This window comes from Mercenaria mercenaria, chromosome 4, assembly GCF_021730395.1.
Source record: "Mercenaria mercenaria strain notata chromosome 4, MADL_Memer_1, whole genome shotgun sequence".
Classification (NCBI taxonomy): Eukaryota; Metazoa; Mollusca; class Bivalvia; order Venerida; family Veneridae; genus Mercenaria; species Mercenaria mercenaria.
The window spans coordinates 64050546-64065225 of NC_069364.1; the positions used below are offsets into that span (position 1 = coordinate 64050546).

The following is a 14680-nucleotide window of genomic DNA, read 5'->3' on the forward strand; positions in this document are numbered from 1 at the left end:
TTAATAACATGATATGAAAAAGACACACAAAATGAAGAATTCTGCAATGTATGATACGAGCGGGAAAATAAATGTTGCACTAGATCTACTTATACTGCACTCTGTCAGTACGGGAACAAGGTGCTCCCAGAATGCAACACGTGACGCCGCAAGATGGTGTTTAACACATTCTGACGTCATGTTCACTGTTAGTTCTAAATACTGTTGATTTATGTTTTCAAATGGCGGCCATGTCGGGAAATCACTAGTTCCATTCATGATGTTTGGATTACTGAAAAAGAAAAGATTACTGTATTTCAGAATGAATAGCCAAGAAGATTTATTTATTCAGCCGAACTTTGATGATATATATTTTAATGTGAGAAATTGTGTGTCGTGAAGGGTAAGCTTATTATTCACGTCACGTCGGGCTGTACGGAGGACCAGTTTGCATTATGAACAGTGTGATACAGTGTTTATAATATATAAGCAGAGTTTATTAGATATACATTTATGTTGCATGTTTAATTTATTATAATTTACTATCATGAAACTATGTAAGCCAGACTTTTAAGTTTTCACGGTGCACAAGAAGAGTTATGGCGCTTGATTTGGTCAGAAGTACGCATTAAGAGCATAATTTTGTTTTCCATGTGTCTCAAAGAGTAAAAAAAACTTAAAGGATTATTATATAGCATGTGAAGTTACACACCATATGTTCTGTTTGGACAAGTACTAAGCTAGGCAAGAGTTATAGGCCTTGGCTTATTAAAAAAACATAAAGTGCATAAAATTGTGTTGCCTATGACATAATAAAGCACCTAGATTCTTGAAATAATGTACAGTGACCGGAAGTAGGGGCAACAGTGTCCTGTTGACACATGTTTAGTTATATCTCCCCGCCCCCTCCCCTCACTCCCGTCACTGGGGTAGACATATTGTTGTTTTTGCCCTGTCTGTCCATTTCCGATCAATAATTGGACAATCATTTGACATAGAACCTTCGACCCCTATTGATTTTGGGTGAAGGTCAAGGTCACAGGAGCCTGAACAAGAAACCCCGTTCCGACCAATAACTGGAGAATCACTTGACCCAGAATGTTGGAACTTCATAGGATAATTGGACATGCAGAGTAAATCGCCCCTATTAATGTCCAGAACATGAAAAAATCGTTTCCGATCCATAACTTGAGAACCATTTGGCCCAGAGTGTTGAAACTTCACGGGATGATCAGACATGAATGTAGATGACCCCTATTGATCTTAGGGCCATTCTTTCAGAGGTCAAGGTCACAGAGGCCAGAACATAAAAAACCGTTTCGGATCCACATTTTGAGAACCACTTGATCCGGAACATTGAAACTTCATGGGATGACTGGACATGCCAAGAAGATGATTCTAATTGCGTTTAGTCACTGTAAAATAAGGAGTTTAACGGTTGGTGTGTACCAACTCAACATGACTGAAATATATGCACAGGAAAACTTTAATTTTGATACTCATTGTGAATTTGATCTTTTGTGAATAATAACGACGGACACTTTTTGAGAGCAAAATTACAAAGCAGGCATACATCATCAAGCTTTTACAAAGTTTATATCAAATACAATGAAGTAAGCGTTTGCGCATGGTATTGTACATGCAGACCTAGAACTAGGGGATGTTGGAATGTGCTCATGTTGTACTAGTCTGGTACCTGGGTCTGGTACCTGGGGTATGCTCGATAGTAGGAAAACAGTGGCAAGCAAATATAAATTGGCTTGACTGTGCAAGAGGCTGACAGACAACTTAACTTAAGGTTCAAGTGACGATGCCACTATCAAATCTAAATATAACTGAAGAAGAATAGATTAAAATGCATTATGTATTCAGTTGATAAATTACGTAATAAATGATTAAATGTCAAAGTTGTTAGATTAAAGTAATATTACAATGAATAGCACTTAACTTGGGAATGTATCAATATCCGTTATAATGCTGCTTTTGACAGTATTAACTTTCGGTAACCATAGTTACGGAAAGAAATCAACATTAAATGAATCATTCAGACATTGAAGTAATGATATGTATTAAACTGTTTCCCGATTAACTAACGTATATGCCACAAAAACAAATTAATCTGTACAAAACTGCAACTTACAGGGATAAATGCAGACTGGTTGCTGTCGTAACCACCTTTCAGGTATTTAATTAAATGTTTCGTTTTATTGCAAAAATGTTTCGATCTATTTTTCGGGTCAATTTCTTGAAGTTCTGAGATGGGGCCAAAAACAGCCATTATAGACCCCGCGCCTTGTGGTTGTTTTACAATTATATGTACGATCACACTATTTTACTCATGAACGCCTCATCCTATATACATTCGATTTGTAGTTTGCTATTAAGAATTGGTTTTGCATAAAGCTTACCCTGTCTTTGCAAAGTTGGTCCAAATCGCCATCATAATTTTCGAGAAATTAAGGTCTTCTTTTGACACTATGAAGGGGTCGGCTGCATCATAATCATATATCAGTTTGCGTTGTAACGACTTTGAAAATCCAAATATATACGGCAACTCCATCACGTGCGTGGCTCCGGTCAACCAGCTTGGTTCCGGTGCAAAACCCGGCTTATAGTTAAAAACATAGAAATAACTATTGTTCGAATTTTCATTTCCCTGAGATGTTTGGTGAGTTTTCAGCGTAAAAGTCACTGGAACAAAGAAAGTGACGTCAGACTCAAATTCCATTAGTCTGTCTCGTATAGAAACGGGGTCTTTCACCTTGGACCAGTCGGTATACTGATGCTTTATTGATTCTAAAAGAACTTTCGGAATATCGTCATACATGTCGGATACAATTTCTGGAATATATTTTTCTTTGAAATATTTTTCCGACACCCCGGATGCAATGTCTGCAAATTCGTCTGCTTCAGCGATTCCGGCCTCCCAATACCCTAGAGCAAATGCTCCATCTTTACTCGTCACGCCAGTTAACAAATCTAGTTCGGAAAAGAAATCCATGGCATTTTTGCCCGCCCTTGTTTGTTTCCTTGACAAAGATATAGGGTCTTCTGGTAAAAAGTCAAGGTCAACTGAAGGCACAAACTGAGTTGTGTATTTATTTTCTGAGAGTTTGAGTTCCTCTGCAGGTTTCTCACGCAAACATGTTAAAATTTCGTTATGATCACCTTTGTCACATCCTACGTCTGATATAAACCACCGGAAGTTACGTACAGGCTTTTTCTGTATTGCCCAGAATGCAAAACAACTTCCGCTTTGGGCTATGACTCTTTGAAACAATCCTCGATTATCAGGGTGTATAGCCTGATACAGAACGGCAGCTCCCCCGGCGGAATTTCCAAATAAAGTAACCCTGGAAGGATCACCACCAAAGTCTTGAATATTATTATGAACCCACTGTAGAGCAAGCTTCATGTCCCAGAGTCCATTGTTACCTTTTAAATTATATCCATTGCTTAGAAACCCGAATATATTTAAACGATAATTAATTGTTACAATAATGACGTCGTTAAAAGCACTTAGTTTACTGCCATCGTAAATGTCTGCGCCGCCGTCGACAAAACTCCCGCCATGAATAAATATCATTACTGGGTATGATATCTGCTGTTTTAGAGTTTTTCCTGGAATGTAGATATTTAGATATAAACAATCTTCACTCTGCTCATATATTTTTAAATACTCATATGTTGCCTTTGTTTGCATGCAGTGCGGTCTGTGAAATGTTGCATTATACAAAGTGGTGATAGGCCCATAAGGCTCGGGCTTAGCAAATCGTCTTTCACCAACAGGAGGTTTTGCGAATGGAATACCAAGAAAACATGTTGTATTTCGATATTCACCATCAAACTCGACGAGGTATGTAAGCCCAATGAAGGCCCCAGCACGTGTATTTCTGTTTATCTCACGAGTTTTAACACTCTCCGTTATATAGACAAACACTGTTAATAACAGAAATATTATTGACTGTTGAATGTTAAATATCCGATCCATGTTTCACAAGAAAAACAGTTCTGTTTTTTTTCCCAGATAAATGAATTATATATTCCACTGATGTTCACAAAAGTTGGGTTTTCTCTACGATTAGATCAATTATCATATATGCATAACTGCAAACGATCGGGTGATAAGTTGAATATGATTTATATCGATTATATCTTGGAACTGCTTGAACGTATGTTAAGTAATTGAATTTCGCAGAGATGTTTACTGTCCGATTGTCTAATCTAGGATCAGAGGTGGTGTTTTTCTAAGCACTGTCTGGATAATATCATAGTTTCTGATCACGAGATAACTGGCGAATCTAACGAGCCGTTAAACGAGCGTTTCAAGGAGAAAGCCAGATAGAAAAAGAGAATGGGCTTTCCTTTTATTATTCGTGATTTTCTTTCTGGAAAAATGTCTGATCTTTAGTACGGGGAATAACTCGCAACGGCCTGTGTGTGACGTGCAACAAGGATATTTGGCCATTATTGTAAGTAATAACATAAAACTATAATTACATAATATAATTGCATATTAAACCATTCTTGGACCCCATGTCCCTAGTTAGATAATTATACCAGTATTGCAGCTTGAATCAGGCTTTGGTCCAATGCTTTTTATTAGATATGTATGCCATTATTGCAGCTTGAACATAGCTTAGGCCCTACTCCTGTCTGATTTTCATTTCCGTTTTCTCTGTTGACCGGGTATCTGCATTTAAGGTTCGTCAGAATTCTTCTATACCCTTGGGTGCCTGCAGGTGTCATTCCGTAAAAATGGGGCCGTGAAAAGGATGGGATAGAGATAGATATTCACTGCTGATAGAATTTAGTAAATTTAGGGTGGAAATACATGTATGAGAAATGGCGCTCTCATGTGTATACTTCATGAGTGGGGTCTGTAATGTTCTTTCCTCGCAAGGATGTGTGTAGTTGTGGAACTATAAACCTTTAGATGTACTTTTGTTTTGAGTACTAAACACAGATTTGATCTGAAATTGTTTTGTAAATATGTGATGAAAAGAAAATTGAATTTACACAGCTGAGAATACTCGGTATCTCGAATTCCAAGAGGCCGAGCTTTTGATAACCGAATTTAGAGATAAACGAGTTCGAGATGACAGATTTGGCCATTTTGTTTTAGAATGCGTTGTTGTTTTTTGGGTTACAAAACTTGAGAATCACTCAAACTGAATGCAAGTGGGATCCGCGATTCCATTATTCTCAGATAGTAAACATGCATTTATCTGGCCGGAGCAGAGTCCTGTACAATCACGGTACATGCACGTCTTTTGATTTTGTGTAGCTGTGATAATGCCAGACAACAACCCGGCATATTACAGAGCATTATTAGAACACATTCATTACTGTGTAAATATCTTTGGAATTGAAAATTCATCCCTGTTCTGAGGGTTAAAATGTATTTACACAATAACTGGGCATTTTCATCGCAACCTTTTCTTTTTATAGATATTTTATTTGCTGTTTTTAAGTCAAAGTGTTCACACGTGAACTAGCATACCTGATATGCTATTTTATTTAAACATAAATTTTCCGATTTCAAGAAGTTTCATAGAGATTTGGCTTCTATTAATGTCTCTCAGCAATAAAACAGTTGTAATTTATCTGCATTTTGCAAACTATCTCTAAAGGTATTTTTCACGTTCTCTGTTAAATTATTACATATAGCAGAACGTCTGCAGACAAACTGATTGATTATTCATTCCATTTGCCTTATGCAACGCTAAGAAACATGCGATTAAAATAGCAGTTTACATAACTAACTCGAGAACTTATCTTCGCTCACAGATCCCCAATATAACAAAATCAACGAAACTGCAGGGGCTGAGTATACAGTGTGACGGGCAGACTTCGACACTGAGGGCATAATGAACAATAAAACAAATAACAATGAAATTCTTATTTTTTATCAAATGAAGGTTTTTGTTATCCGAAAAATATTTTAAAAGCAAACTAATTTCTGAAACTAAATTTAAGAGAAATGTCATTAATAATAATACATGTACAGATGAAACACAGAGCGACACTCTAAATCATCGTAACATAATGTAGAGTGGTATGTGACAGTGCAGTTCAGTTTATTTTTTCCTCTGGATTTGACTTTTGATGTTTGCCGCCAGATCATCAAAGTTTTTGGGTCTTATATGAATCTTGACCTGTGCTTTGTGGCTGGACCCCATCGTGGCGACAACTTGATAATCTGTATCCTCGTAGATGATCGGGGAGAAATCACGTATGAACTCTTTCTTTATGTACTTCAATGTGGCAATTTGCTCGTCGTAATACATCTTGTCGAACCATGTCGGCCCCGAGGGATGTGTTATATCCCCAGGAGAAGTCAGCCCTACGGCAAGCGTGTTACTGTGCAAGTTGAAGTCATACGGCGCAGACCACATCACCACAAGTCGACGCTGATGGCTAGCACCCGGCGATTCTATCAGCCATGAAACGGTCCCATACACCCCCGTGGCTGTACCGGACGCTTTATGAGAAATCATTACCTCTCTCTTCGCCGGTAATATTGCAATTGGCGGAACGGAAAGCGTCCCACCTTTTACATGAGCAATTGGTATTGTAAATGCATATTTCGTCCAGTTTTCAACTTCGATTCCGCACGTGACAGCATAACCGTCACTCATTAACGCACTCATAGTTGTTCCCGCCACACTTGTTCCCGCGCTAACAGCGGCTGCTGCAGCAGACGTTATTCCCGCTATTGTAGCACTTATAGGCTCCTCTTGTTCTTCTGCACCGGAAACATCCTTAACAGAAACGCTAGCAGACGGTGACAATAGTCCAAGACAGGATAAGATCAACAATGTTGATCCTACGGTATACATTTTCCAGTGTTTTGTATATTAAAGCAATGGTCGTTGGAGTCCCAAATCAAAATGTTCGTAACTGGTTAAATGTTTTATAGGCATAAACATAAGCTATCATTCCTCGTATCCCAGGTCTATTTGCTCAGTCATGAAGGAAAATACCTCAGTCACGGTGTATTTAATCAACTAAAATATAACTTACCTGCATTTTCATACAGAGGTTATCTTTTTGTTCCAGATAGAAAAAAACTGCTGACACACATGTTACATAAAGTATTTTGTCTGATATGGAAGAGATATTTAAAAATTATGTTAATCTTATGCCCTCTGTGACAAGTTTTTAAATGTCATGCTGCACAATAGCCAATATCACTAACTTTAAAATGAATAAAATAACGTTTAATATAAAACATGGAAATACTGACAAAGATGCGTCGGGTGCTGCAGTATTAGATCTGCTGTTTATATAAAAGGCGTTTCAGAATAAAAAATATAAGATTGAACGGCGTTACGCTTAATTCGTATACAATTTGCGCACTCTTATATTTTCTTGCTGTACGTGTAACCCATCGACCTACTTGTGGTATGAAGGTATTAAATGCATCCGCTGCTATTTTCTATATAAAATTAACAACTTATAACATATTTTTTATCAAGATTTCTAGCCTTTCACTTCCTGCGAGACTACCCTTGTCTTGAAGGTCTGTCTTTAGGCAATCAAAATATACCAAAAAAATATGGGGTTGACCATAATGCAGTGAAACCATGGTCACGTGACTGAGACACGTGATGAAAACGTTAATATTGCGTAGGTAGACATCAGGAAATACCTACTTTCACTTTCATTTTACAAGGCAGCTTCCAATCATCTTCTGAAGCATATAACGTAGCTTAAAATCATCTGCGGACATTCCTTTTTACAATCAAGCACAAATAAAGCTTATATCTGGCATGAAAATGGCCTTTACTAGGCGGGAAAATTGCACTATATATTGATATGGACTACATTCGAGTGGACCACGGAGGCATATCCGGCTAATTGCGCCCTTCATGCCTTGTTTTCGTCATATGTACACGCCAAGAAATAGTACCACTCTGTTTCATCCACTGCTTTACATGCAGATTCACGGCTACTCCCTCGTGAAGTTATTTCCGAAGGCGTCTTGTTTAGATAAATCAAACATGGATTAGTTTGGCAACAGGGATACACATCATTTACTAGTAACCGTTACGTGCAGCTTTCGAAAGGGCAATCACGTGCGGACCCACGGGTGTGTATCTATATACTGTGGCTTTCAATTTGCTTTAAGACACAAGAAAGAGACGCATTCCTTGTGAAATGTGGAACATGCGATTTTATATGAAGAATTTGATCCTATATTATTCTTCATACATGTGGAGACACAGGCTCGTATTCTTCACGTGTGAAGAATGCAATTTGTGAAAAATATGATCCAATAGAAGTTTCTCAGTCTGAGCAACTGATTATATTTGTACTGGGATATTCCCGCTTCCAGACTCTCCCTAATGCTTAATTCAACGTATTTAAGTTATGTTAAGTCGGGCAGTTAACCTAACCAGTGTTCCTAGGTTCTCTACAAATACTAACCTGTTCTCCACGAGTAATTTCCAACTCCTCAACATGAATCAACACTGTCTTTTTTTTATAAAATCGTCACGGAGACGATGCCCATAACATAAAGGCACAATTCTCGGTCTGGTAACGAAAACTTGAAAGGCCTTCAGGTAATTGAAACTCTGTCTGTGGAATCGTTTAAAACAAGGAGGCATAATAAACATAATGAAACTATAAGTGCTGTATTTATTACAAAAGTGTGTACAAGTTTTGGTGTTTATGGATGAAAAATACCCTTACTGTCAACTGTTACCTGTAGAATGCAAATTAATACATTTAACCACATAAAATGAAGACATTTAGAGCTCATAGGTCTATTAAATATTCCAATATTCTAAAACTTTTAAACAGTGGAAAGTTGTTAAAAAGGTTAAATGATAATCAATATAATATCAATCACTGTATTAATTGGAAAAAAGTACTATCACTTGTACGAAAATTGTCCTTACAGAATTTGAGACAGACAGGCGAGAGACAATTAAACTGGCGACACATGTTCTAACACAATACATAATTTAGTAGGGTATAATAAGATGATCTACAATAGGTAAAAAATACTACAATGATCTAAGAGACACAAAGTCAAGCAACGTTAATTCTAATGTCCTGAAAATAGACAAACAATGTAAATGACAAAAACGGTTATTAAAATCCCATCTTATATAAATCTCAAAATTTATCACAGACTAGTGACAGACTAGAAATGACAACTTTTCCACATTCAGTAACAGTTGGATATCTAGATACAGTAATCAAATGAAATGTAACATTTGGATATGCTGTTAACAGTAACCAAAGGGAATGTAACAGCTGGATATACAGTTAACTGATCAAATTAAATGTAACATTTGGATATACTGTTAACAGTAACCAAAGAGAATATAACAGCTGGATATACAGTTAACAATAATTAAATGGAATGTAACAACTTGGATATACAGTTAAAGTTATCAAAGAGAATGCAACAGTTGGATATACAGTTACAGTAACCAAAGAGAATATAACAGCTGGATATACAGTTAACAATAATTAAACGGAATGTAACAACTTGGATATACAGTTACAGTAATCAAATAGAATGCAAACAGTTTGATATACAGTTACAGTAACCAAATGGAATGCAACAGTTGGATATACAGTTAACAATAATAAAAGGAATGTAACACTTGGATATACAGTTACAGTAAGAAATGAAATGCAACAGTGGATATACAGTTACAGTAACAAATGGAATGCAACAGTTTGGATATACAGTTACAGTAACCAAAAGGGAATGTAACAGATTGATGTACAGTTACAGTAACCAAAGGGAATGTAACAGATTGATATACAGTTACAGTAACCAAATGGAATGCAACAGTTGGATATACAGTTAACAGTAACAAAAGGGAATGTAACAGCTGGATATACAGTTACAGTAACGAAAGGGAATGTAACAGTTGGATATACAGTTACAGTAACCAAATGGAATGCAACAGTTGGATATACAGTTAACAGTAACAAAAGGGAATGTAACAGCTGGATGTACAGTTAACAGTAATGAAATGGAATGTAACAGCTGGATATTACAGTTATCAAATGGAATGTTACAGCTGGATATTGGACACATTGGTTGAGAGAGCTAAGATGCTTTCCTACAAAGGTGAAGGCCCCACGTTCGATTCCTGGCTACTCCCATTGCAGTGTGTCCTTGGGAATGTAATGGAATGTTTCATTTGGATATACAGTAATCCACCTGAATATAACAGCTGGACATACAGTTAAATGTAAAACGTTCGTTATGTTTAAGATAATTTCGCACAAATGCTTAATGACTGTATCAATAAATCTCAAACAGGGTACTAGTTCATACATATTCAACATCTATAAATAAGTATAACAGTATCACAGTGTCAACAGCTCGTACAAAAAGTATAAATACATAATATATAATTTTTCCAGTAAAATATGTAATTATTATATCACAATGATTGTCAAAATAGATAATGTAAAAATAATGTAAAAATAAATAAATTCATATACTCCTTCTAAACTAATCAGCAAAGTTGTTCTAGCATACATGCATATGCAATGTGGAACACACTTTTTTGACCAGTTAAATAAGTATTAAAATAAACAAGTGACAAGTATTGCAGTGGCAATACAGAAGTCCCCTACCAGTGTTTGTGCCTTGTGGTTGTTGGCAACAGTGTTAGTGTACCACACTGGAATGGTATATAGGAAAACTGGAGACTTTGTGGACAGAACTGCCAAATCTGCACTAAAAGTGTACAGCTTTGAGTCAAGTTGGGCCAGAGATGAAATAAAAATCCCTCAATGCAATTAAAGTCATGGAGCAGAAAGCTTTATACTTGACCTTCAATGGTAACATTGACCTCTGACTGATAAGCATGGGTCATGCAAGCAACACAAGCAGCACATCATCTGGTTATGGGGAACATGTGTGTGAGTGTATACAAAAATGCTTCAAGGCATTTAGAAGCTAAGGAATAATAGCTATTTTTTACTTTAATTTCAATAGTGACCTTGACCTCTGACCATCAAGCATGGGTCATGTATGCGACATATTGTCTGGTCAAAAGGAACATTAGCTTGTAGTGGTAAGAAAATCCATCAATGTATATATAAATTATGGAGTGGACACAACTTTTTACTTGACCTTAAATAGTCACCTTGACCTTTAACCGACAAGCATAGTTCATGTGTTGACACATTGTCTCATCATGGGGAACGTTTTGTGTGTAGCACTAAGATAATTCGCCAAGGCATATAAAAAGTTGTGGAGAGGAAACAATTTTTACCTGCCCTTCAATAAAGACCTTGACCTATGACCTACAAGCATAAGTCATATACTTGCATAATCTACATATTGCCCTCTATTCACATATCAAATTTTATGTACCTAGCTTGAATACTTTTTGAGTAATTGCAAAATCTAGATTTGCGGACAGACAGACAAAGAGTATTCCTATAGTCCCCTCCAGTGTTCCACCAGCAGGGTAGTAATAAAATGCCCCTGAGTGACCAAATATCAGTCTATATGGATATGTTCATTTCAAATATGTGTATGGAATATTTAAATTATGAGATATATAGATATAAGCATCTTCATTAATGCCAGATATAAATAATTCAAAACAAATGTATGATAAAAAATGCTTAATTAATAAATATATCATAGGACGGATATGAACTGCTATGAACTGGACAAATATGAACTGGGCGGATATAAACAAAATACCTGCAGATCTTAGTTTCTCTTTTCATCAAAACTGACTAGCTTACAAAAAGTTTAAACAGAAAATGTGACTATTCTTTCTTTAAGGTTTTTCTGCTTGTTCAGATCAAACTCTTTTTTTTTACAATGTAGAATTTGATTAAACCCTGCTTTTTCAAAACTTCTGAATATACCTTGAAAATCTGGCAAATAAAAAAGAAAGTTGTGTGCTTGATTTTTTCCTAGACTGAATTGAAAAATCTTGACCTTACACAAGTTTTCATAATGGTAGTCTATGGGAAAACTCTCTTTTTTTTTTACATATTTGCAAACAGAAACTTTTCTACAAAATTTTAACACAACTTCTCAGTTGTACATAAACATATGGTAGAAAATATGGTGAAATAATACTTATGTTTCTGTTGGCTTGTTTTTGAGATATCTCGCAGCCCATGATTAAAGAGACTGCACATTACATGCTGATTTTAAGACATTATTCAATATCATATAACATATGAAATGGTTGAATATTACATTTTATCTTTAAAAATGTAATTGCATTGTTGTTTTAATAAATTTACTTATAGGTACTAATGGGTTCAGTTGCCATAAATTAATAAAACAATTTATTTCCTTGTATCAAGTCCAGGCTTTATTCTACTTTATCTGGATACATGATGTTTATCTATTACTTCCGATTCATCAAACATAATCCAGAAATACCTTAATATTTGAGATTTTTTTTCATCCTGTATTTATTAATGTTGTAAAAACATTAACAGTTATAGATCTACAACCATAATTTAAATATTTTTCATCCTTCACATCTATCTACAATAGCTTTATCTACATAAACATGAAATCAACTAAACAACCTAAATTTCTAACTATAACTTATTAATGAAAGACAAATCTATGAAATGAATGTCAACATCAGAAAGTCATAAACTTTATAAATACAGTATGGTATCTAGATAAAAAGCGCTATGTTCAAATTTAAATTTGCCCTTTGTTAGTTTCAATGACTTAATAAATTCTGATACCTTATCCAAGGTTATAAAACTAGTTTGAGACCAGTCTAAAATGCTGCCCATTCATTGGTTGATTTTAAACTTGAACTCACAAGTAACCAATCAGATGCTGAAGATTCTAGACTGGTCTCCAAAATCCTTTTTATAACACCGAGTCATGAAGGCTTACTGCTTAAAAATATTAGAAGTGAAAATAACATAACAAATAATATACGATATAATGAGATCAGGAAATAATGTGTCAGGCAAATATACTTGTTTGAGAAAAAGGTACATTGTCAAATAATACCCGTGTCCAAGGATAATAAGTACGAAATACACTAATTGGCTATACTAAGTCAATATTATCCTATTTTCATACTGAACTTCAACATATGCTTTGATATACCCTGAAAGGTCAGTTCAATTCCAAATACACAGGAAAACTTTTAAGTTCATAGACTAATCTCGTTCTTGGCCGCAACAGAAAAATTTCTGATGACTGTTCAGTCAATAAGTCCGCACATCGTCATATATCATGTATCATGTGTTGTAAGCAGAAGCATAAAGTGTTCGTACAATGATTCAGAGCTATCTAAAATAAAAATCTATTCCTTGCACATTCCTCACGATTTCAATAATAACTGGCGTTCAGAACTGTACAATTATTAGCTCATGCTTGATCCTGTAACTATCAATAGAAGTAAAAGATTATCAGACCAGCTAGTCTAAAATTGATTTCCGAGTTATATCATTACATCATGTTACATGCTTGGCTTGTCTGGCGCTTCAGGTTACCAGGTCTCTGATCACTGATGTTGCGCCGGAACAGTTTCCTCTGTCGGTTCTGTTCCACTGGTGCGGGTTGATCCTTTGCTTCTGGTTCTATTGGAGCAAAACTTTCTGGCAAATCTGAAGTGGAATAAAACAAATCAAAATAAGAATAGATAACAACCAAGCAAAATTGTGACAGACTTGTACTGATTAGGTCTGTTCATGAGAGGTAATGAAACGAGCAACACCCCTCACATCCACAAGCACTAGTTTAAATGGAAATCTGTTAAAAGTATAGATCTGAGTGGATGGCATGGATCTGCAATTATAAACAACAAATATTCAAAACTATGGGGGAAATTTTACAGCCAGCATGTAATACTGCTGTTATGATAGTAAATAAAATCTACCAAAGATGAAATAAAAGTACAGATTACAACCTTTGAAGGACTCCATAATTCCAAAGGATAAGAAACTAAAACTATCACTAAAGGTGGTTATGACACCACTTTCATACAGGAAAAGTTTTGCGATCATGACCTCTGACCACTGAGTGTGACCTTGACCTTGTCCCCTGTGACCTCGGTTCTGCACCTTGCATGTAAACTTAATGAGGTTAAAAATTCATGCTGGTTTTGTGAAAATCCTTCCAGTGGTTAAGAAGATATGGAGTTTACAGGAATATAAGCTATTTGATCTCTGACCTCTAACATAGACCTTAAACTTAGTGACTTTGGTCATGTGCTCTTATGTCATCTTGATGAGGTAAACAACCGATACTTGTTTTATGACCATCTTTCAAGCAGTTCAGATTATATGGAGTGAACATAAAGTTAAGTTATTTGGCCATTAAGTGTGACCTTGCTCTTGAACATAGTGACCTAGATTGTGCACTCTACACATCATCCTTATGAGGTTAATAACTGAAGTTTATTTATGAAAAGCTTTCCAGCAGTTTAGAAGATACAGAGCAGACATCTATTTGAGTTATTTGACCTAAAAGTGTGATCTTGACACCTTTTTTTTTTTGGGTGGGGGGGGGGGGGGGGGGGGGGGGGGGGGTGCTTGCAATGTAAATTGTTGCAGTCTGCATCAACACCTGTCTATATGCCAAGTTTCAAGTATGAGGGGTGCATGCGGGGATAGTGGAGGGGGATGCTTGCAATGTAAATTGTTGCAGTCTGCATCAACATCTGCCTATATGCCAAGTTTCAAGTATGAGGGGTGCATGCAGGGATAG

General features: G+C 36.0%; 3 protein-coding genes across 3 annotated transcripts in view; all 3 read right to left on the minus strand.

Annotated features, from left to right (window-relative positions):
- Window positions 1–4294, minus strand: LOC123553434 (acetylcholinesterase-like). The gene is made up of 2 exons (XM_045343148.2): window positions 2388–4294; window positions 1–271 (listed from the first exon to the last, which is right to left on the minus strand). Exons 1-2 carry the CDS (start codon window positions 3968–3970, stop codon window positions 1–3), a joined length of 1854 nt encoding a protein of 617 aa, XP_045199083.2. The 5' UTR covers window positions 3971–4294.
- Window positions 4295–5872: 1578 nt separating this feature from the next.
- On the minus strand, window positions 5873–6962 carry LOC123553435 (tereporin-Ca1-like). The gene has a single exon (XM_045343149.2). The coding sequence runs from the start codon at window positions 6819–6821 to the stop codon at window positions 6060–6062; it is 762 nt and encodes a 253-aa protein (XP_045199084.2). The 5' UTR covers window positions 6822–6962; the 3' UTR covers window positions 5873–6059.
- A 2726-nt stretch (window positions 6963–9688) lies between these two features.
- Window positions 9689–14680, minus strand: part of LOC123552925 (uncharacterized) — a 106474-nt gene continuing 101482 nt past the window's right edge. The window contains exon 56 of the mRNA XM_053541508.1: window positions 9689–13578. Coding sequence (XP_053397483.1) covers window positions 13421–13578 — 158 coding nt within the window. The 3' untranslated portion in view covers window positions 9689–13420. The remainder of the gene's footprint in view (window positions 13579–14680) is intronic.

Bases quoted from the DNA above. Each gene is read 5' to 3' on its own strand.
- LOC123553435 (XM_045343149.2), bottom strand. From the start codon at position 6,821: ATGTATACCGTAGGATCAACATTGTTGATCTTATCCTGTCTTGGACTA.
- LOC123553434 (XM_045343148.2), bottom strand. From the start codon at position 3,970: ATGGATCGGATATTTAACATTCAACAGTCAATAATATTTCTGTTATTA. The intron at 272-2,387 runs GTAAGCTTTATG...TTTCTTTTTCAG, and splicing joins ACCAACTTTGCAAAGACAGG to TAATCCAAACATCATGAATG.